The sequence below is a fragment of the Meles meles genome, chromosome 4, assembly GCF_922984935.1.
Source record: "Meles meles chromosome 4, mMelMel3.1 paternal haplotype, whole genome shotgun sequence".
In the NCBI taxonomy this organism is placed as follows: Eukaryota; Metazoa; Chordata; class Mammalia; order Carnivora; family Mustelidae; genus Meles; species Meles meles.
Genome location: NC_060069.1, coordinates 100,159,625 through 100,182,446, shown reverse-complemented (window position 1 = coordinate 100,182,446; position 22,822 = coordinate 100,159,625). Strand labels below are relative to the sequence as shown.

Sequence of the window (22,822 nt, the reverse complement as noted above, 5' to 3'; positions counted from 1 at the left end):
AATATATTTTATACTGTAATATATTATAATAAAAGCTATGTAAATGTGGTCTTTCTCAAAGTATCCTATTGTATTGTACTCACACTTTTTCTTGTGATAATATGAGATGATAAAATGCCTGTGTGATGAGAGGAAGTGAGGTGAATGACATAGGCATCGTAATGTTAAGCTACTATTGACTTCTGACTATTTGTCAGAAGAAGGATCATCTGTTTTCAAACTACAGTTGATTGGGGATAAATAAAACTGTGGAAACCAAAATGGGATAAAAGGGTAATACAGTAATGAAAGACGTAAAGAAAAGACAGATTAAGAGAGATAAAAGAGAAACCTGCTTGGAGTTCTGGGTACTATATTCATGTCAGAATTAGGAGTGTTTAATGGGATTTAAAATACTTCTAAGAATCCTAGAAACAATAAGTTTTAGACTAGTATTCATGAAAAAAATTATATTTGTGTTTAACGGTTGAGTTTTCAATTATCAAATTAAAAGGGAATCTATAGAATTACAATTGTAAGTCAATATGGATATTCTAAAATTAATGAAGTACAGAAAATTTGGTTCTTTAGGTATGTGGATTTGAAAAAAAAGGCCAAAATGATCTTACAAGGAGTACCACTTTCATTTTTTTTCCATAATGATAATGGCTTAATTAAGGTTATCATGCAATAAATTTCCTTACATGTAATAGTCTCAGAGTCCATGCTATGATCTGTATCACAGTGGTGAGAAAAATATCTGGTATTCTCTTTACTATTATAGTGACATTTAAACATTTATTAATTTAGAAATATATTTAAAAAACCAAAAATGTTTTCTAAAATATCTCCAATGTTATTATATGCAGATTAGGGCATTTCTACAATTGAATGTTAACCAAATTAGAATAGCATAAAAAGAGAGCAAAAGACTCAACATGGAAATGACCATTCTAGTATGGGTACTGAGCACAAGAACAATGTAATAAAAATTTGAAAATACGATAAATGTTGCAAGGGATGGTGAATAAGATATTTATTTATTTACAAAGACTTTATCTATTTATTTATTTATTTGAGAGAGAGAAGGGGTGGGAGGCCAAGGGGGTGTGAGAGAATCTAAAGCTGAGTTCACACTCAGTGCTGAGCCTGATGCAGGGATAGATCTCATGACCCTGAGATCATGACTTGAGCTGAAACCAAGAATCCATTCCTTAACTGACTGAGCCACCCAGGTGCTCCTGCATAAGATATTTAAAAATAAGGTTCACTTTCTAAAAATCCTGTCATGTTAGGGTGTCCTTTGTATTCATATACACATGGAGATTCTGAATATTATAGTTAAAAAAAAAACAAAACTCATTTTTGAGGCCACTATTCCCAGCACTCAAGAACATCTGTTTTCAATAAGGACATAGGTTTATTTTATTTTATTTTTATTTTTCCATTATAAGGTTCTAGCATCTGCTCCACAGAGCTTTATATACAATTTGATGCTATGTCATACAGGAAAATGAACAGGCAGGTAGCTGCAAATTCTTCTAATTGTTTAGATCCCTAGAACAGTAGCTCTAGGTTTTTCACATATATCTGAATTGCCTGCAGAGCACAGTGTATTTGCAAATTTTGACTATATTCCCAGGGATTTTGGTTCAATTGTTCTGGGAGTGCTTCTCAGGAGTCTACATTTTGACAAATATAATAAACCAAATTGTTGACTTTGTGCAGTTATGCTAGGATCACATAAAGAGAAACACAGTTGTAATGCAAGTGCTTCCATTTGTGGCATGATCAGAAAAAAAACATATCATAGGAGTATAACTTCTGGAGAAGAAATGAGCATTATTAATAGGAAGGATGTTAAAGTACTCTGTTTATTGAAGTTAAGGATGATGTTCTCTTAATCTTTTGTCTCAGAATCGGTAAAGAAGGTAGTGTGGGAAACAAAATACCTGGCTTGAGAAATGAATCCCACCATTCATTAAGTATCTCAAATGCATGTTTCTATTTGAGTAACTTTGACTTCCACAAAATGTATCATTTAATACTATTAATCACAAGTCAACCCAGAGATCATTATTGATTTGTATATTTGCTGATGCAAAACTTTCACTTGTGTATCTCATGAGGAAGGTGTGTAGAGATGTCATTTTGCTAAAGATTGAGTTTAGTGAACCATGTAGCAAACTTATTTTAACACAGGGTATTTTATGTGTAATGACCCTCATGAACTGATAAAAACCTAGACAGAAAATGTTGGAGATGTTAAACAGTCACTAATGTGATGGGAATATATATAAAAGGAAAGGAGCTTCCAGGGAAAATGAAACATGAAAAACATGAGGGGATACAAATATTTTAAAAATTTATACAGATGAGATTTTTGAAGCCTGGAACAGTTTTGTGTCTCAACCTTTTTTTCTTTTTCTTTTTCTTTTTTTTAGCTTTGCTACCTGCAAATGGACAGTTTGGGAAGAGAGATTTTCTTTGCACAGAACTAGGCTAGGTAAGCAATCTTAGAGGGCCTAAGATGTTACCATGAAATTTAAGGTATTTGTCAATCTACCTATTCCCTGTCTCATGTTCAATGAGATTAGTTTTAGGAGTATTTGGGGGTGTAAAACTATCTCAAATTAATGAAGTTATGCAGGAATATTTCTTCTGATATTCTTAAGGTATACAAATTTTTTAGAGTCGTGGTTCTCAAAGTATGGTCCTTACATTGGTAGCATCATCATCACTTTTTTTTTTAATATTTTATTCATTTGACAGAGAGAAATCACAACTAGGCAGAGAGGCAGGCAGAGAGAGAGGAGGAAGCAGGCTCTCTGTGGAGCTCGATCCAAGGACCCTGGGATCATGACCTAAGCCGAAGGCAGAGGCTTTAACCCACTGAGCCACCCAGGTGCCCCTCATTATCACTTTTGAATGTGTTAGAAATGCATAGTCTCAGCCCCTATCTCCAGACTACTTCATCAGAAATTCTGGGAAGCTCCCACCAATCTAAAACTTAACAAACTCTTGAAGTGTTGCTGTGAAGCATACTGAATTTTGTCCTTAATATTCTTAATAAAGGCAACTGAGAACTTTAAAGTGATGCTGGTCTAAGAAGCCCATCAGAATCCTAAGGAAGTAACGTGAAAGACTGAATGCTAAGGAAAGGACACCTGAAGAAAATGGATAGGAAAGATATAAAATAAAAGCTGAAGAAGCCCACCACAACGGTAACGGGCATAAGTGGAAGCAGTTGTTAGCCTCTGGACAATAGCTGTAGGGCCAAAGTAAGCCTTGTGACAGCAGCAGCATCATGGTTGCCATCATCATCATATCACCATCATCATCATCATTGCCACCATCATCATCACCATTATTATCATCTTAGTGGGTCAGAACTCATGATATCCAGACACTGGACTAGGGGCTTACATAGAATTCTAATTTAATCCTTACAATAAATTTGGGAGTATTTAAAATTTAAATTTTGTCTGTTTTATATATGAGAAAACTGATCATTAGAGAAATTAAGCAGTTTACCACCAAATTTATTTAAGTAGCAAGAAAGAAAGCTGAAATTTGAGGCAGGCAGTATGACTTCAAAGCCCATGTTCTCAACTGCTCTTCTTTCATGATATCTCATAGCATCTTGGAGCTAAAGGTATCCTCACCATTAGGCAAGGAAAAAAAGAATCCAGTATTTATTTAATGACTAGTTAAATTGGATGAAGAGAAACCATGGAGGGTGAGGAAGGCAGAATTTGAAAAACTCAAAAGAAGGATGGTGCTGTGGGGCTGGAAGGAAGGCTGGCAGCCATTCCTAGAAACAGCATGGTCGATATGGTGAAAACACAGGGTTGAAGCACAAGTACGAAAGAGTATAAAGAAAACAAGATGATGGGATAGAATTACTGATACGATCATAAGCTTTAATGTCCTAAAGAGAAGTGGATCAGCCATCTGGAGCTCAATATAAAATGCCAACATCCATATAATGGTCAAAAAAACCCCTTCATGACTTAGACTCAATGAAGAGATCTTTTCTTCATCTCTCTTTCAAGTATAGGCTTTATGGCTCATTTTTTCTTCCACAGCAACATGATTAAAAATATATATAATAGTATCTTGAATCATGCAGATATGGGTTTGAAACCCTGTCCTAAGCCAACAGGCAGCCTTAGGCAGGCTCCTTATTATATCTGAACTTGAAGCTTTTATGTATTTTTAATAAAGTCATTAATACCTACTTAATAATAATATTATTAGAATCAAATGGGAAAATGAACTATAGGGGTTCTGAAAGAGTTGCCCCAAGATTTGTACCTTTGGCATGCAGATTTTTTAGACCTAAAAATAATCAATGTCCACTGACTCAGAAAGAAAAATTAACCTTCCCCTTAACTGCTTAAAAGAATTTAGACAGAAGACCTGCTCCAGCAAAAGAGCTATCACCATAAATAACTACATTATATAATATGGACTTGGGGTGGTAGATAAGGAGAATCCTTGCAGGCACTGTTTGATCAAAGTCCTCCCTATGTCCCCTTGTTTCTGCATGGCTCAGCAACATTTGCTCTTCATTTTCCTGTGAATTGATTTCTTTTTCCTTTGAAGTCCCAGACCTACGACCCCTTTTCTTTAGTTCAGGATGATATATATACCTCATTTTGCCTGTCTTTGGAATCTCATGTCTATGTGGATACTCACACATATGAAATTAAATTTTATTTTCTCCTACTAATCTATTTCATATCAATTTAATTCTTAGACCAGGTAGAAGAACCTTGAAGGCTTCCCAACAGAATAAACAGTACCTAGCAATTGGTAGGTTCTTTTCCATCACTTAATATTGATTTGTTAAATTTAACTTAATATGAAGTTATTAAATTTAACTTCATGTGAGCTAAATTTAAGTTAATTTCATTTGTGCCAACACGGTATGAAGGTATACGCAAATATGATCGAACTTACTTCTAGCCCTAACCTCCTCAAGATTAGCACATTTAGTTTGTAACTAAAATGAACATAGATAAATAAGAAAAAAAGGGGGGGGGAAGGGCTTGGGGCATTTGGTGCTAAGAGCTGACTTAAATATAGATATGATAGTTTCTAAAGTCATCACAATAAATTTCCCTTCCAGTTGAAAATGCTTCAGATTTGATTCTTGGTCTCCTTGGTTCCAAACTACTCACTCCTTGAACTCTCCATGTGACCTTGAGCATGTAACCTAAATTTAAAGAACTTCTGCTTCCTCGTCTAGAAACCAAGAAATATAATATATTTAAATTGTCCATTTTATTTAGTATAGTACAGTACACATTTTCTAGTTGTGGTCTCTAGTGGCTTTCCAGTGACACTAAAGGCTATAAAGGAATTAAAATTGTGTATAAATCTCATAATATAATATGGAGCTGGTTATTGGGTGAAATCTTTTCTGAGGGGCTTTAAGAAAACTAGTTACCTCGACTTCATCTGCCATTGCACCGGGTAGAACTTTTTTTGTTTTGAGGAAGGAGTGTTTGTGTGTGTATGTGTGTATGTAAGAGAGAGAGAGGGAAAATATATGTCATACTTGTGTTTTTGAGGGAGTTGGCAAATTAACCCATTTACATATTTACACATCTCTGGTTATGTTTACACATTTAAATGCACTGCCTGAGATCTAAGCCCTGAAGTATCATGTTGTAAGCTCTAGCACTCTGTACTCAACTACAAGGAAAACATTCTATGCCTGGGCTATGATAGGAACTTTGCAAGTCAGTAGACATGCCTTTAACAAGCAATAAAATGAAGCTATCAGCCATTCCAAATGGATCAAGATAGAGGTCACATGATTAAACCACCTCTGGACCAGACAGTCTCCGATGTATTTCACTCCAGTTTCCATCTATTAATCAGAGGAGTTGGGAGAGCAATAATTTAAACGCTGCAATAATCAATTCCATAACACATTAATAGAAGCTACAGTCAAACTTTCCCACACCACTGACTGCATTGGAATCCTGACAGGAGCCCTAGGGCCATGCCTGATTTGCATTAAATTTACATAAAATTGTAAATCAAGAATACATGAACACAGCCCTAATATTTGTTAGTACTTAGATCTTTCCTGATAGATGGATTGAAACTGCTGGTGGTTTGACTTCTCTTGCAATAAAATTGTGCAGCTGATCAGCTTTGTTCTCATTCTGCAATCATGGGGAAAGGGACCCATGAGAGCTATAGTTTGGGGGCACGTGTATGCCACTTAGGGTTTTCATCCTACAAAACGTGACTCAGATGTGCCCTTGGAAACCCCAATCTAGAAGCAGATCATCCCCAGTGACTTTGTAGAGCCTGGTCATTGCATTTACTCACAAATAACTTAGCATGAAATGGAGATACAATTTATAGAGAAAGCTGGCCAGCTGAGAGGATGTCAAGGCCCCTGGAAATTTTTGTTTTTCCAAATAGCATTTACTATCATGAAAACAGATAATTAGCAACATTCTTTATGCTGAAGATAAAAATCAAGCCTTCAGCAAAGCATCCAGTACCTAACAGCTGATAAAGAGCACCTCACATGGTTCTAAATATTCCGTGTGCTCTTCTTATAGATATGGCCTTTACTATGTGCTTTTATATTAAGGGCTGGGAGAGAATATGCTTATCAAGGGTCCTGGTTCACATTGCACTCTTTATATTCTAAGTCCTCTTATTTAACTCTATCCTTAGAGAAAATAGACACTTAAATGCAGTAATGCCATTGAAAGCTTTTTTTTTTTTCAGAAAGCATTTTGCAAATATTTTGTACATCATGTTTAATTTCTGTTTATCATCTCTTCCTTACCACCCACCTATCCCACCTTTTCTTACCTTGCACGATCAAGTAAACTTGGGAGGTCTTGGGCTCATGCTGTGTCTGAACCGAGCAAGTATAGGAACCCTCATCATAGACATCCACCTTCTGGATTCGGAGACTGTATTCCAGAGAATGGCGTTTCTCCAGCTCAACCCGAGGGTCCAGAGACCACTTGTCATGCCCAGCAAAAATGATGCCAGAACGGTTCAACCAGGCCACCTTCGAGTTCTTGTCTTCTACAACGCACCTGCCAGAGCAGAGTAACAACATTAGAACCTCAGCCCTACTTGCACCTGCATTCATTTTCCATATGACTGGCCTAAACAAGACCAATCAAGAACAATAATTACATGCAGGATGAATCATCACCAAGCCACTTTTTAGAGTCCTAAGTATTGTCCTAAGACTAATTACCATCCAATGGATGGATGTCATTATATTAGATTCAATTTGGCAATAAACAATCAGTATGAAAAATGTAAGCAAATAAAATTAAATAGGTATTGACTTCCCACTGGATTATCTTCTTCTTGTCTAGGAAAAGGTCACCACATAGAACTCCATCTGTTTAAGTACCTGAGAATTTGAAAGGGATAATATGACACATTTACTGAGTTTTGAATCGTATTAATTCTTTCATAAGTATTTCCTAAATTCCTGTGTGATGGTAGATATAATTTATGCCCTACTGCTATAGGAATTAGACGAGAAGATTTCAGAGTTTGCTTCAGATTCTTCTCTCATTCTTCAGAATGCCCTCTCCCAGGAGTGAGAAGTGTGTGAATAGATCTGAAGGTAAGCAGATAGTTGTGTCAAGGAAATCAAAGCTAGCGTCATCTTGCCTAAGTCTGGTTCCAGCTGCTGTAGGCAGCAAGTTGTCTGCTGGCAGGATGGCTTACAACCAGCATTTCTGGTGCATCAGAGTGAATTCAATATTTTATGGGAGATGAAAGAACTAATTTCATAGTTCCTATTCCAAAAAGATGAAGGAAAATGTTTATCTGAATGACTACTTATTTTAAAAACCTATAAGGATCTCTTTCTGAAACTTGCAAGAAAGAGACAAAGAATACAGATTGATGGGGAAAGGGTAGAGGCTTCATGGTGAATGCAGTTTTCTCCTTCAGTTCCAGTGAGAATCTGGAAATGGAAAAATCAAGTAAAAAACAAACAAATAAACGAACTTCTCTCTGTATCCCTTTGGCAAGATTTATGTCTGCCCCACAGGGAGATTGTCCCAGACCCTGTTCACAACTCTAGAGCCATCTGCTCAGCACTCTGGGGCATGAGGGATGGTGAGAGAAGCCAAGAGCATGACAGCAGAACAGTTAAAAACCATGTTCTGTATTCTCCAAGCTAAGTCAAATCCAGGTTTTCTCTCAGGTCAAAAAAGTCAGTCATAGAGGGGGCGCCTGGGTGGCTCAGTGGGTTGGGGCCTCTGCCTTCCGCTTGGGTTGTGATCCCAGGGTCCTGGGATCGAGCCCCGCATCGGGCGGGCTCTCTGCTCCGCGGGGAGCCTGCTTCCTCCTCTCTCTCTGCCTAGTTGTGATTTCTCTCTGTCAAATAAATAAAATATTTTTTTTAATTAAAAAAAAAGTCAGTCATAGAGATTCTGCGCCCATGCAGAGACAGGAAATTGATGCATTATCTACAGGCTGTCTACAGTAGGTATACAGAAGCCAATTCAGCCTTAGAAAGAGAAAAGCTGCACCCTTTTAAAATACCTCACCTATGGTTCAAAAGACCCCCTACTCCCATTATTTTTAAGTGAACTGAATATTTTATTGAACATGAGAATATTAATTACTTGAGTTCCATGATCCATAGGTCTCTTTTCTCCTCTACCTATTTATTTTCCAGACATAAGTAGATGGAGTCTTCAATTAGTGTCTCTATTAGCCAATATGTATCTCTCTGCCATGGAGATATTGTTGGGATTAATTATATGTTTGATAATTTAGAACTTCTCCATGAGGGAGTACAAAGCTAACTTCATGGATGCTTGCTGTTTCTTTCCATATTTGACTTTTCCTATTCTATTATTTTGTGGCATTGTTTCTCTGTCCTTCATGTTATTTGTGGCTCTTCTCAACTGAGAATCATATATGAGTTAATAGGCTATTAGCCACTTTCTAGAACATATATGAAGTTATTGATGTAGTTTACTGTGTTTTTCTTTTCTACAGATAAGAATGGAAATTTACTTCTGTAAATGCATTTTAAATTTTCTATCATGTATCTCCTTGCAATTTTCTCATCTATGTAGCTCAACAGAGCAGCAAACAGATACCCTACATCATAGAAATATATTCTGAATAATGTCTAGCCAAAAATATGCCTCTAATATGTTCATTTTGGAAAAAAAATACTACATAACCAATTTTATGTAAATATGGCTTACAAATCAATTAAAGGCAAATATTTCGCTCTATTCATTTAGGTGCCTCCAAAATTTAATCTCATGGAATACAGGTACTTGGTGAATGCCTGCTATTAAACTGACAGTGTCACCCTCACAGAGAAGAGGACATATGGTTACCTATTTTCCACATCCCCATCCCAAACCCTACAACATCAACAAATGAACAGATTTCCTTATCAGCTCAAGGTAGAGTTACTAACTCAGGTGTTTAGGGTCTTTTGGACATTTTAGCAATTTTTGTCCATGGAAAAGTTAAACTTATCACACAGATCATTATCCCAAATTATTCTCTGAGAGTGTTCAGATTTATCTTACCTAAAGATGTAATTGACTATTTCAGCAAAATTACCAGACCCACAAAAATGCATCTACCAAAACAATGCATTAGTGGAAGTTTTGCTATGACAATCTACATAACAGCTTATTCTTGCATTGTGTTTCATCTTGTATTTATTTTTAAAGTTTATCTTTTACTTACAAATAAATGAAAGACATATTAGGATATATACACATACAAATACACTCACACTTTTTACTAACTTAGTATAGTTAGCCAAGAAGCTAAGCAGAACACAATGTGGTATTTTCCTTTTTTAAATTTTTACTTTAAGTAACCTCTACACCCAGCGTGGAGCTTGTACTCACAACCCTGAGATCAAGAGTCACATGCTCTACTGACTGAGCCAGCCAGGTGCCCCAACAGTGTAGTATTTTTTTTTTTAACAGTGTAGCATTTTTTTTTTTTTCTCATTTTATTTATTTTTTCAGCGTAACAGTATTCATTCTTTTTGCACAACACCCAGTGCTCCATGCAAAACGTGCCCTCTCCATTACCCACCACCTGTTCCCCCAACCTCCCACCCCTGACCCTTCAAAACAGTGTAGTATTTTTAAAAGGAAAACCACTCCTTCAGATATTTAAGTGTTCTTTTTTATGTAGTCAGTAGTTCCAAAGTAAATATATTGATTCTATAAACCAGAAAATAATCTTTCCACATGACTAAAACTTTCATACTGAAAAATGGCAAAAATAATGCAATTTCAGAACTAATTTTTTAAAATTTTGATATCTTGATTTAAGGTGGCAACTATTTCAAACCATAAGTAGGGTATATAAGTAAAAGATGGTAAGAGTCAAAATAATCTCAATTTGTAGAGCTCATGATTGTTCAGAAAATAACCAGTCACATAGGATAGTCACAGAACACATTCAAAAATGTGGAAATGCTGATTTAATGCAGACCCAAGGTTCCTAGCATGCACTGACTGACCAGCAAGCATCATGAGCTTCCATCTAGGAGATAAGTTGGCTTAACTGTGCAGTAGGCATTCCTGTAGAGTAAATGAGAATTCTCATGCATACCATCATAATATAATAAGGAATTACTCCCTACTCAGAATGTTGCTTCAATACCAGACAATCTAGTTCAGAACTGGATATCTAATGACTCTATCTTTAATATCAGCTGTGGCTAATGCTGGAAAAGTAAGAAGAGATGTATTTTATTAATAAAATATTTTTCTATTTAAATTCAATTTAGTTAACATAGAGTATTATTAGATTCAGGGGCAGAATTCAGTGATTCATCAGTTGCATATAACACCCTATAGTCATTACACCAAGTGCCTTTCTTAATGCCCATCACCCAGTTATCCCACTCCCCTACCACCTCCCCTCCAGCAACCCTCAGTTTGTTTCCTAGAGTCTCTTATGGTTTGCCTCCCTCTCTGTTTTTATTTTATTTTCATTCCCTTCCCTTATGTTTATCTGTTTTGTTTCTTTAATTCCACATATGAGTGAAATGATATGCTATTTTTCTTTCCCCGACTTATTCCACTTAACATAATACCCTCTTAATTCCATCCACATGGTTGCAAATGGCAAGATTTCATTCTTTTTGATGGCTGAGTAATATTCCATTGTGTGTATGTGTGATATATATATCTCCACTGTATATACATGTGTTATATACAAATGTGTGCTATATACAAATGCGTGCTGTATGTGCTATATGTGATATATATACATATACATATATATATATATATAGCACATCTTCTTTATCCATTCATCTATTGATGGACATCTGAGCTCTTTCCATATTGTAGCTATTGTGCACATTGCTGTTATAAACCTCAGGGTGCATGTGTCCCTTCAAATCACTATGTTTGTAGCCTTTGGATAAATACCAAGTAGTGCAATTTCTGGGTCATAGGGCAGTTCTATTTTTAACTTTTTGAGGAACCTCCATGCCGTTTTCCACAGTGGCTGAACCAGTTTGTATTCCCACCAACAGTATAAGAAGTTTAGTCCCTTTTCCGTATCCTCACCAACATCTGTTGTTTTCTGAGTCATTAATTTTAGCCATTCTGACCAGTATGAGGTGGTGAGATGTATTTTTAAAATCCCTAAGGGTTACGTATTGTTTAGATTTAATAGAATGTTTTCTCCAGGAGCTCACGATGTTGCAAATTATTCCCAGATTTAGAAAGGACTGTTCCTTAAAGAAAGTGGGTGTTAGTGCCAAGAGGAGAGGGAGAGAATGTCCCTTTACCTCAGGTGGGATTTTTTGGCAGGCAGCTAAGAACATGGGGTTTTAATACAGAGTACTACTTCTCTAGGAAAACTTCTATTATTAGTATCCCATCTTTTTTCATGGATATTTCTTTTCTTTTCTTTAAAGATTTTATTTATTTGAGAGACAGAGATCACAAGTAGGCAGAGAAGCAGGCAGAGAGAGAGAGGAGGAAGCAGGCTCCCTGCTGAGCAGAGAGCCAGATGTGGGGCTCGATCCCAGGACTCTGGGATCATGACTGAGCTGAAAACAGAGGCTTTAACCCACTGAGCCACCCAGGCACCCTTCATGGATATTTCTTATGACCTCATCACATGCCACATAGCATTAGTTTTATCTATACTCACCTTTCTTTCTTTTTTTTTTTTTTAAAGATTTTATTTATTTATTTGACAGGCAGAGATCACAGGTAGGCAGAGAGGCAGCGAGAGAGCGAGGAAGGGAAGCAGGCTTCCCACTGAGCAGAGAGCCAGACGCGGGGCTCGATCCCAGGACCCTGGGATCATGACCTGAGCAGAAAGCAGAGGCTTTAACCCACTGAGCCACCCAGGTGCCCCTATACTCACCTTTCTTCATAAGCTTATTAATGACAGTGACCCTCCTCGAATTTATCTAAGGAGCCCTCACAGGGCCTAGCTGCACATACTCACCATGTACATAGTAGGCACTCACTGAGATGTAGAATAAATAAACTGAATTTAATTTAATACATTGCTATTAGGTCAAATATCAAATATTTGGTAATTATCTAAGAGGTGCAAAATAGAAGGGTAACTATTTTAACGTTTTGAAATAATTAAAAGTATCAGATACAAAGAGAGATTTTAAAAGAGAATTAATTACTGAGTGTGGTAGTAACATGAAAGTAAAGGAGAGAAAAATATGTGCTCAGTGGGCTTTCATTATAAAGAAACATCATCCCTGGGAATTACATAATCTATGTCACATGTGAAAAAGTGAAAGAAACATAAAGCACTAGAAAACTGTTTAGTGGGTTGCCCACTTTTTTTTTCCATTTTATTTATTTTTTCAGCGTAATAGTATTCATTGTTTTTGCACAACACCCAGTGCTCCATGCAAAACGTGCCCTCCCCATTACCCACCACCTGTTCCCCCAACCTCCCACCCCTGACCCTTCAAAACCCTCAGGTTGTTTTTCAGAGTCCATAGTCTCTTATGGTTCGCCTCCCCTTCCAAATTTTTTTTTTTTAATAAACATATAATGTATTTTTATCCCCAGGGGTACAGGTCTGTGAATCGCCAGGTTTACACACTTCACAGCACTCACGATAGCACATACCCTCCCCAATGTCCATAGCCCCCTCCCCCTCTCCAAATCCCACCTCCCCCCAGCAACCCCCAGTTTGTTTTGTGAGATTAAGAGTCATTTATGGTTTGTCTAGTGGGTTGCCCACTTTAACCATGAACTTGCATATATCAGGTGGGTTACATACTTTAACCATGGACCTATGATTTTTTTTTTAAATCAACTTTTAAAAAATTACAGGAAAGGCAAGCAAACAAATTTTTATCTTCCCTGTTCAGTATATCTGCAGCCATAAAACTGTCACAAAAAATCAATGCACTCATAAAAATCTCAAGCATTGGATCTCTGCAAACACTTTACACTAAGCATATTATGCACATTTATACAAAGAGATACATCGACAATTCTACTCATACTGTCCAAGTCTGCTTCTAAAACGATGAGTATAATTGGAGGCAGAAAAGACATGCTAAATTCAATCTGTAGCAATAGATTGTTTAATAGTATATTTACTGACAGTATCCATGATATAAGTGATACAGATCTACCAGATATTAAGCCTGTTCAATTGCCACAGACATATCTCTTCATATTTAACAAACAACTTGCTGCTGAAAATGTTTTGACTTAGCATTAGAATTTATCCAGACTTTCCTTTCTTTCACAGGAATATAATCTGGTTTATTCATTTATCACAAGTAAGTACATTTTACTCAATTTCTCACCAGTTATCTATCTTCATACTTTTCAACTATAAGGACCAAGTCTGTGGAACTGGATCAGTACAAGATTTGTTTATAAAATTAAGAATGAACATGAGATTAGTAGTTCTCAAGTGGGGCAATTCATGTGTGCAGATGATATTTGGCAACATCTGGAGACTTTTCTTTGGTTGTCCCAATGTGAAGTGGGGAAGTTGTTGCTGGCATCTAGTGGGTAGAGACCAAGGATGTTGCTAAAGATCCTACGACATAAAGGACAACTGTCACAATAAAGACATCTCAGTCATGGGGCTGAGCTAAAAAATGCTGAGTCAGACCTCAGCTCTTGGTTTAAATATCTGGAAGCATAGGGCAAACGTCTACAGTGCAATGGTGTTTTTTCCATAACTATATGTTTCTTAGTTTACAGATACTTAATGGCCACCAGCAAAGTTCCTGAATTGTAAGTCATGTTCATGAAAGAATCACTACAATGAAGTCTAGTTATGCTCTGGTTATAAGTTAGTAGTAAATGAAACATTACCCCTTTGCTGTTTCATTTTAGTATCATAATTATACATCAATATAGTCTTATACAGACAGTTCCCAGCTTACAATGATTTGACTAATAATTTTTCAACCTTACAACAGTGTGAAAGCAATATACTTTTAGTAGAAACCATACTCTGAATTTTGAATATTAACCTTTTTCCAAGGTACTGATATCTAGTTAAGACATCCCTCATGATGCTGGCCAGTGGCAGTGACCCACAGCTCCCAGTCAGCTTGGCCATCGCAAGAGTGAACAACTGATTACAACCATTCTGTACCTACACAACCATTCTGTGTTTCACTTTCAGTATCCAATAAATTATATGAAACATTCAGTTCTTTATTATAAAATAAGTTTTGTGTTAGATAGTTTTGCCCAAATGTAAGCTAATGTAAGTGTTCTCAGAACATTTAAGGTAGGCTAGACTAAAACTATGATGTTCGGTATTAGGCATTTTTGATTTACCATGTTTTCACTTACGATGGGTTTTTTGGGATGTAACCCCATCATGAGTAAGGAAGATCTGTATATTACTGATGGTGAACAAGAAAGCTATAACTTGGTTACTTCTTAATTTAATATTGAAGAAATCATTTCAATTTAGTCTTTTGCTTTTTTTCTCTTTATATAAATGGGTCCATAAATCCAGAACAGATAGGGAAAATCAACTCAATTAGGGAATTTGAGTTCTAAGGAAATTATTAGACTTTACTATAAAAAGGTAAAAAAATTAAAAATTAAAATTAAAATAAATGGAAAGCTATTTTTAAATTAACTTTTATTATTTTTGTGACTCTCCCTCTTTTGTAAGATGCATAATGATATAAGATATGAATGGAAAAGAAGTCTTCAGGAATATGTTTGCCCTTGATTTTAATGCCGTTTGCATTGTAAGTTTAAACCTACAAACAAAATCCTTAGTGAATCATCAAAACCATCATAGAATGTAGAAAGAAAGATTCTCTGTCTGAGAGGTAAGTCTGTACATTCCTAGCATGAGTGCATGAAATCAGAAAAAGTAGACGGATGGAACAAAGTAGGCTCTCTTGAGTCAGAGGTCCTTAGTTTAATTTTATCATATTATTTTAAGTATAATGAATTCCAACAGCTCCGTGCAAACACATTAAAAACAATACATGCTAAATTTTGTTTAAAACTAATTTAAATATTTTGGAAGTATTAATCATTTCGGGTCATCTCTGTTTCATTACCATGCTATAAGATTAAACTCAAAAGTATAAGAATTGTGGGTCACTGGTGACCTGCTAGCCTTGTCTACAGCAAGAAGCTTTAGCTCTCTAGCTGTCTTGCTCCCATTTCTACTGTCTTCCAAACTTGACTTACGGCTTTGAACCCTGCCTACTCTTTTGGCCTCATTCTATTGTTCTTATGCATGTATGCTCTCTTAATCTTGATTCTCTTGAACCTCTTGAACTGATCTTAGTTTGATGATAATTTATTTTTCTAGATTCCTATTGAATTTTAGCCCAATTAACACCAATACAGTATCTACATGGTATAATCTCCCCTCACCCCAGCTGGTTTGCACACACTCATGTACAAGTGCCCGCATGCACACATACATATAAACACACACAGAAGTAGTGACAGATATTCCAGAGAGGGTGAGAACGGAGAAGTAGCAAACCACAGGAACCAGATTCATGTGATTCTATTACTGGGCATAATGATTTAGGAATCTGTACACTTCTGATGGAATGTTAGGGTAAAAGACATACTGTTTAGCTCCTGCATGATAACTGATTTTAGTGTGGGCCTTCAGAACACAGATGAGTCACTTAGCCTCTCTGTATCTTAGTTTTTCATAAGTAAAATGAAGCTTATGATACTCTACCCAACTTCCTAGAACTACTCCATGAATAAAATGAGGTGATGTACATGGAAACATTTTATAAGATATAAAACAATGTCTGTGCTCATATTCATACTCTCTCATGGCAGATAAGAATAAAATAGTTATATATAGGGGTGGCTATAAAGGAAAAACACTGATTTCCCTAGGCCATTCAAAAAGTGTATCTCTTCACAGAGTGTGAAGACACCCACTAAATATGTATTATTTCCCAGACTCTCTGATCAATCATGTAGTTCTTTAAATATTCAATTTGAACTAGTTATTTGCATGTGTTATGCTGACAAATCACACTTTCTGTGATTGGGCTACTATCTATTAGTATGATTCATCACCTGTAAGAGCAAAAGAAAATCCACAGTGGCAACTGGTAAAGCCAAGGGTTTGTGTCATTTCTGAAGCAATGAAAAGTCCTCCCTACATATGCTATTTCTCTCTTACCATCAGGAGGGAGCGCTAGTCCAGCCACACATGCATCCTTATATAAGCATGATATGACACATGCATTGCTATATTTCCAGGTTCACTGTCTTTAAGAAGAAGCATTAGCACATATCCATGCGGGTAGCACAGGTGAAGAAAGCAAGTAGAGAAGGAGCAGAAATTATCCCCCAAATTAGGAAGTAAGTACGTCACCAAAATCTCTCAATTCTAGGACAATCTGTGCTCCTCTGCTTTTCTTATCAATTGTGCCATCTCTACATTCACACAGTAGAAATGAATGGAAAACAGGAAGAGAGAAATTCTAAAAAGAGATCAGAATTGAGGCTGAGGCCAGGAGAGAACAGAGTTCTATGGCAGTCACAGCTAACATCAATCCCAGGAATGTTTATACGTGGTTGGAAATAGCTCTTCTAGGTTCTTTCCAAGAGTCTCGATCAGTTTAAAAAACAAATCATTATATTCTTAGCCATACCGTAACTCAAGATTCTCCTTTTTTTTTTTTTTTTTTGAGAAGTGAAGTGGAAAAGTCGTGGGTTCCATAGTTTAGTAGCTTTTGGCAAGAAACTTGGCAGAGAAAGGCAGCATGGGGCGTGTTTCTGTGCTCAAGTTGAGGAGCAAGAGCCAATTTCCTGCTTTGCATTCTAACACCATCACATACTTGCTCTGTGCTCTCGTGATTTTTGCTAAACTTCTCTGTGCCTAGGTTTCTTCATTTGTAAAATGAAGACTAATACATTCTACTTCAATGGGTAGTTGTAATGTTTAAATGGGTTAATTTTAAACATACAGAGCACTGCCTGGCCCTAAAAGGGTTCATTATGACCAAAGAGCTTCAGTCTTTTTCTTCAACAAAGTACAGATAATGACTTTCTTCTCATATGATTGTGATTATTAAGTGGGCTAAAATATTTAGAATACCCAGTAAGCCTTGCAAGAGCCTAATAAAATCGTGTCCCATTGCTTTTCATAATTTGAATCCTGGGCATTTCATTCTACATAAATCCCATTGTCCGGCTAAATCCAGCAACCCCCAGAAAGTGTTTAACCCAATTCCTTACTTATTAACAGCCATTTCCGGGAAATCTCTTTCTACAGAACTGGGTGTTTTTTTTGCATCTGATACCTTTCTAGCCCCTCTAATCAGTAATTGGTCCCCTAAAGCCCACAGGTGTTAAATTGGAAGCAAGGTGATACAGTATGGTTATGGTACAACAGTGTAAAGTGAGGTTCTAATGCCATCTCTGAACATTTTTAAGGGTTGTTTTTTGTTTTTTGTTTTTTTGGCATATTTGTGCATAGGCAGCTTAGGTCTTAAATACCTTACCACTTTCAATCAGATTCAGATAGAGTCCACATATGGCTCTCCAGGGCAGCCCGATCAGACAGCTGGTCAATGTTGTATGTTGTGATCTGCTGAAATCTACTTGGCAGAATTGGGGTTCCTCCTGGACTGGATGAATCATGGTCTCTGCTTTATGTACCCTCAGGTTGCAAGAACAAGGCTTATCTTTTCTCCTCCGTGTGTGAGTGGCAATTATCCTCTCACCAAAACAGCAACATCTATAACTCTTTCCTCTTCTTTAGATTACAGATTCTCCTCTTTCCTCACCACTTGGTTGAGTGAGGATGAGAAGCAATTTTAAATCTTGCTTTTGTTTCGATTCTTGCTATGAGTCTCTGTTCTCTGTGAAAAATCTCTCTCATTTCGGGGCGGGGCTGCTTTTAGGTGTACTTTTAAAAAAATAAAAAGAGTCTTAGAATCTGGCTCAGATTTCTCACCACGCAATTAAAAACAAATCCACAGCTATTTAAAGAAAATTTTGTTACCTTCTGAGTCATTACAAAATAAATATCAAAAGTATGCTAAGTTCTAGAAGGAAAAAAAAAGTGCTCTATACTATGCAGAGTTTACTCTTTATCTCATTCCTGCAGTAGGAAGAAATAAAAGTGCTCACAATAAATTACAATGCACTTAGGATGAGCATTCTGTTGTATGAGACATGGCCATAAAGTCAGGAGACTATTTTCCATAAGTCTCACTTGAAAACCCAGCCCCTTACTTTATAGTCTTATCATACACAGCATTATGTAAATATTATCATTGGAGCAGAACCACGTTAAAATACAACTTCTCATTACATGCATTTAGATATAATTTGGATTAAATTGTGCCCTGTAAGACATGGCAATTAATAAATACAGCATGTATGATATAACAGAGTTAACATATAGTCAGTATATATGTAAATAAATAAGTAATGAGACTGTCTATCAGAGCTAACATTACAAAAGGGCTCTGCTGTCTAGTTTGCCTTCCCTGGTAGAAGTAGCAGAAATAAAGACAGATAAATATAAAGAGCAAAAGAAGTCTATTTTTAAATGTACCTTGTGGTTACAGATGTGAAATAGGGAACTCTGGGAGCTACAAATTGAAGGAGCGCATATTGTCAAACAAATCTATCTTAGCTGAAGGAAATGTAGTGGTCCCCTCCCCCTGCTGACAAGAAGTCAATAGATCACTGATGAATGTTTATAAATCACAAGGATAGTTCTCACATGGAGAATTATAATCATAGAGATTTTTTTGACTTCCACGTTTGCTTTTCCATCACCCACATTCTACCCCACCTTGCTTCCTTTGTTTCCTATCTCCAGAATTTTTTTCCCCTCACCACGTCCTTCTTTTTTTCTTTTTATTTTTCTGATTTTTTCCATTTTATTTTGTTTTATTTCTTCCCAGTGTTCCAAAATTCATTGTTTATGCACCACACCCACTGCTCCATTCGATAGGTGCTCTCCATAATACCCATCACCAGGCTCACCCAACCCCCTACCTTCCCCTTCCCAAACCCTCAGTTTGTTTCTCAGAGTCCACAGTCTCTCATATTATATCTCCCCCTCCGATTTCCCCCATCTCACTTCTCTCCTTCTCCCAATGTTCTCCATGTTATTCCTTATGCTCCACAAGTAAGTGAAACCATATGATACTTGACTCTCTCTGCTTGACTTATTTCACTCAGCATAATCTCCTCCAGTCCCATCCATGTTGAAACAAAAGTTGGGTATTCATCCTTTCTGATGGAGGCATAATACTCCATTGTATATATGGACCATATCTTCTTTTTTTTTTTTTTAAAGATTTTATTTATTTATTTATTTATTTGTCAGACAAAGATCACAAGTAGGCAGAGAGACAGGCAGAGAGAGAGGAGGAGGAAGCAGGCTCCCTGACAAGCAGAGAGCCCGATGAGGATCCCAGGACCCTGAGATCATGACCTGAGCTGAAGGCAGAGGCTTTAACCCACTGAGCCACCCAGGTGCCCCTGGACCATATCTTCTTTATCCATTCATCTGCTGAAGGGCATCTTGGTTCTTTCCACAGTTTGGTGGACTGTGACCACTGCTGCTATGAACATTGGGGTATAGATGGCCCTTCTTTTCACTACATCTGTATCTTTGGGGTAAATACCAACTTGTGCAATTGCAGGGTCATAGGGTAGCTCTATTTTTAATTTTTGAGGAATCTACACACTGTTTTCCAAGTGGCTGCACCAACTTGCATTCCCACCAACAGTATAAGAGGGTTCCCCTTTCTCCACATCTTCTCCAACACATGTTGTTTACTGTTTTATTAACTTTGGCCATTCTAATTGGTAATTAAATCGGTAATTTAATGTGGTTTCTCCGTGTGGTTTTGATGTGGATCTCCATGATGGCTAATGATGATGAACATTTTTTCATGTGTCAGTTAGCCATTTGTATGTCTTCTTTGAAGAAGTGTCTGTTCATGCCTTCTACCCATTTTTTGACATGATTATCTGTTTTGTGTGTGTTAAGTTTAAGGAGATCTTTATTGATCTTGGATATCAGCCCTTTGTCTGTAGTGCCATTTGCAAATATCTTCTCCCATTCCGTGGTTGCCTCTTTGTTTGGTTGACTGTTTTCTTTGCTGTGCAGAAGATTTTGATCTTGATGTCAAGTTCCAAAAGTTCATTTTCACTTTTGTTTCCTTTTTGCCTTTGGAGACATGTCTTGAAAGTTGCTGTGGCCGATGTCAAAGAGGTTACTGCCTATGTTCTCCTCTAGGATTTTGATAGATTCCTGCCTCACATTGAGGTCTTTTATCCATTTCGAGTTTATCTTTGTGTATGGTATAAGAGAATGGTCGAGTTTCATTCCTCTACACATTGCTGTCCAATTTTCCCAGTACCATTTATTGAAGAGACTATCTTTTTTTCACTGTGTATTTTTTCTTGCTTTGTCGAAGATTATTTGACCATAGAGTTTCAGGTCCATATCTGGGCTTCCTACTCTGTTCCACTGGTCTATGTGTCTGTTTGTGTGTCAGAACCATGCTGCCTTGGTGATCACAGTTTTGTGGGAAAGCTTGAAATCAGGCAACGGGATGCCCCCAATTTTGTTTTTCTTTTTCAACATTTCCTTCACAATTTGGGGCATCTTCTGGTTCCATACAAATTTTAGGATTGTTTGTTCCAGCTCTTTGAAAAATGCCAGTGGATCAGCACTTCCTTCTAAAGGACAATGATGTAAGGAAGTCTTCATCTTTGTGTGATAGTCAACTCTTGTGGTTTTTCTTCTTTCTCTCTCCATCATTTTTCCCCCCTCACCTAAACCTTCCTTGCAGGCCTTCCTGTCTTGACTGTATCAACAATCAGGACATGAATGGGAATTGTGATTAAGTAATCAAAAAGAGCTTCAGAAATTATCAAGAGAATGGGCATGAAGGTAAGACCTGATGAGTTTGAGATGAAAACCCATCTGTGAGCTACCCTACTGAATTTAGTTTACTCAAACTGGAGGATGAGATCTGCCACTGTAATCCCCAACTTACACAGAACCCTGACCCTGGGAGGGTGATGGAGGTGAAAGAAAGTAAGTGGTCTCTGGACTTGGGAGAGAGAGGAAGTTAAAGGCCCATCACCCTTTGTATTACTACACCACATACTTAATTCTAAAATTTCCTAGCCAGCCTCAGTTAAAGAGAGAGCTGCAGATACTTCAAGGTGAAGGTGACACCCTGAGTTCTAGGAAGAGTCACATTATTCAAAAGTACCATTTCTTTACTCTGAGAGCATTTGTATTTCATCTTTCCACCTCTTTGTCCCTAGGGCACTCTGTCTTGGAGATTGTATTACAGAAGAGGTATCTTCTCTTATAGCAACTCTCAAAATCTGGCTATTATATGAAAAGACAGGCAGGGAGAGAGAGAAGGAGCTAAATCTAAGTGGAGATCAGTAAGACATTGTTTTTAAGTCATTCCTCTATTTCTTCTGGATTACTTATATCAACACTTGTGGTTGTGTTCTTTTGAGATGGCTCCAGGAACTCTGTTGAATTCTCTGTATGTGGTCAGTAACATGATCTGAGTAACAACAAGAATTATGTCAGCTAATTAACAGTCCTCATAATGTTGACATTGTGTTATTAATCACAGTGTTGATAGTAGTAGTCAATATTAAGCTGACTAATTAATGTCCACTCTCTCCTAAGGTCAAGTCACTTTCACCTGGTCTATCAAGAATACTTTTAGAAGGATGTTGGTAATCCACTAATAGTCAAATCCAATGGATTTATTTTAAGTATTTGTCCTACTTCATCTCTATATAGCTTTCAACACAATTTGCCACTCATTCTTCATTTTCTTGTCTCTCTTCCTGACTCCTACTACTTCTCAATTTCTATTATCAACCCTGCTTTTTCCACTCACCTCCTGCTTCACGGAATAGTCCTCATACGTTTCATCAGGTTTTTTGGCCTTAATTATACTCTATCATATTGAAATCTAAAACAGCATACTCAGCTGTTCCACATAGATATCTAAAGACACCTCAAATTCAGCGTGTTTTGAACCTAAACTCATTATTTTCCATCTTATTCTTGTCTCCTTTCTAAATTCTCAGTTTTGGGCAACAGGACCATAATCCATCTATTAATCCAAACTAGTAGCCCCAGAGCTGTCCTTGTTTCCTTCTCCTTCAAGTCATTTATATAATCAAATATATTCTTACATTTTTTCCCCCTAAGACTGACCTCTAATTTCCATCTATATGTCACTACCGTTGTTCAGAACTTTCTGTTCTGTTGTCAACATAACTTCCAACTGGTGTTATCGCCTCTGATATTGCATCCCTCACCTATAGTTCTACCATTG

General features: G+C 37.0%; 1 protein-coding gene across 3 annotated transcripts in view; it reads right to left on the bottom strand.

The window, feature by feature from the left end:
- The window catches only part of LOC123940512 (limbic system associated membrane protein), a 675,683-nt gene that overhangs the window by 306,618 nt on the left and 346,243 nt on the right, over positions 1-22,822 (bottom strand). For all 3 annotated transcript variants that reach the window (XM_046003374.1, XM_046003375.1, XM_046003376.1), the window contains exon 2: positions 6,829-7,061. In XM_046003374.1, coding sequence (XP_045859330.1) covers positions 6,829-7,061 — 233 coding nt within the window. The remainder of the gene's footprint in view (positions 1-6,828; positions 7,062-22,822) is intronic.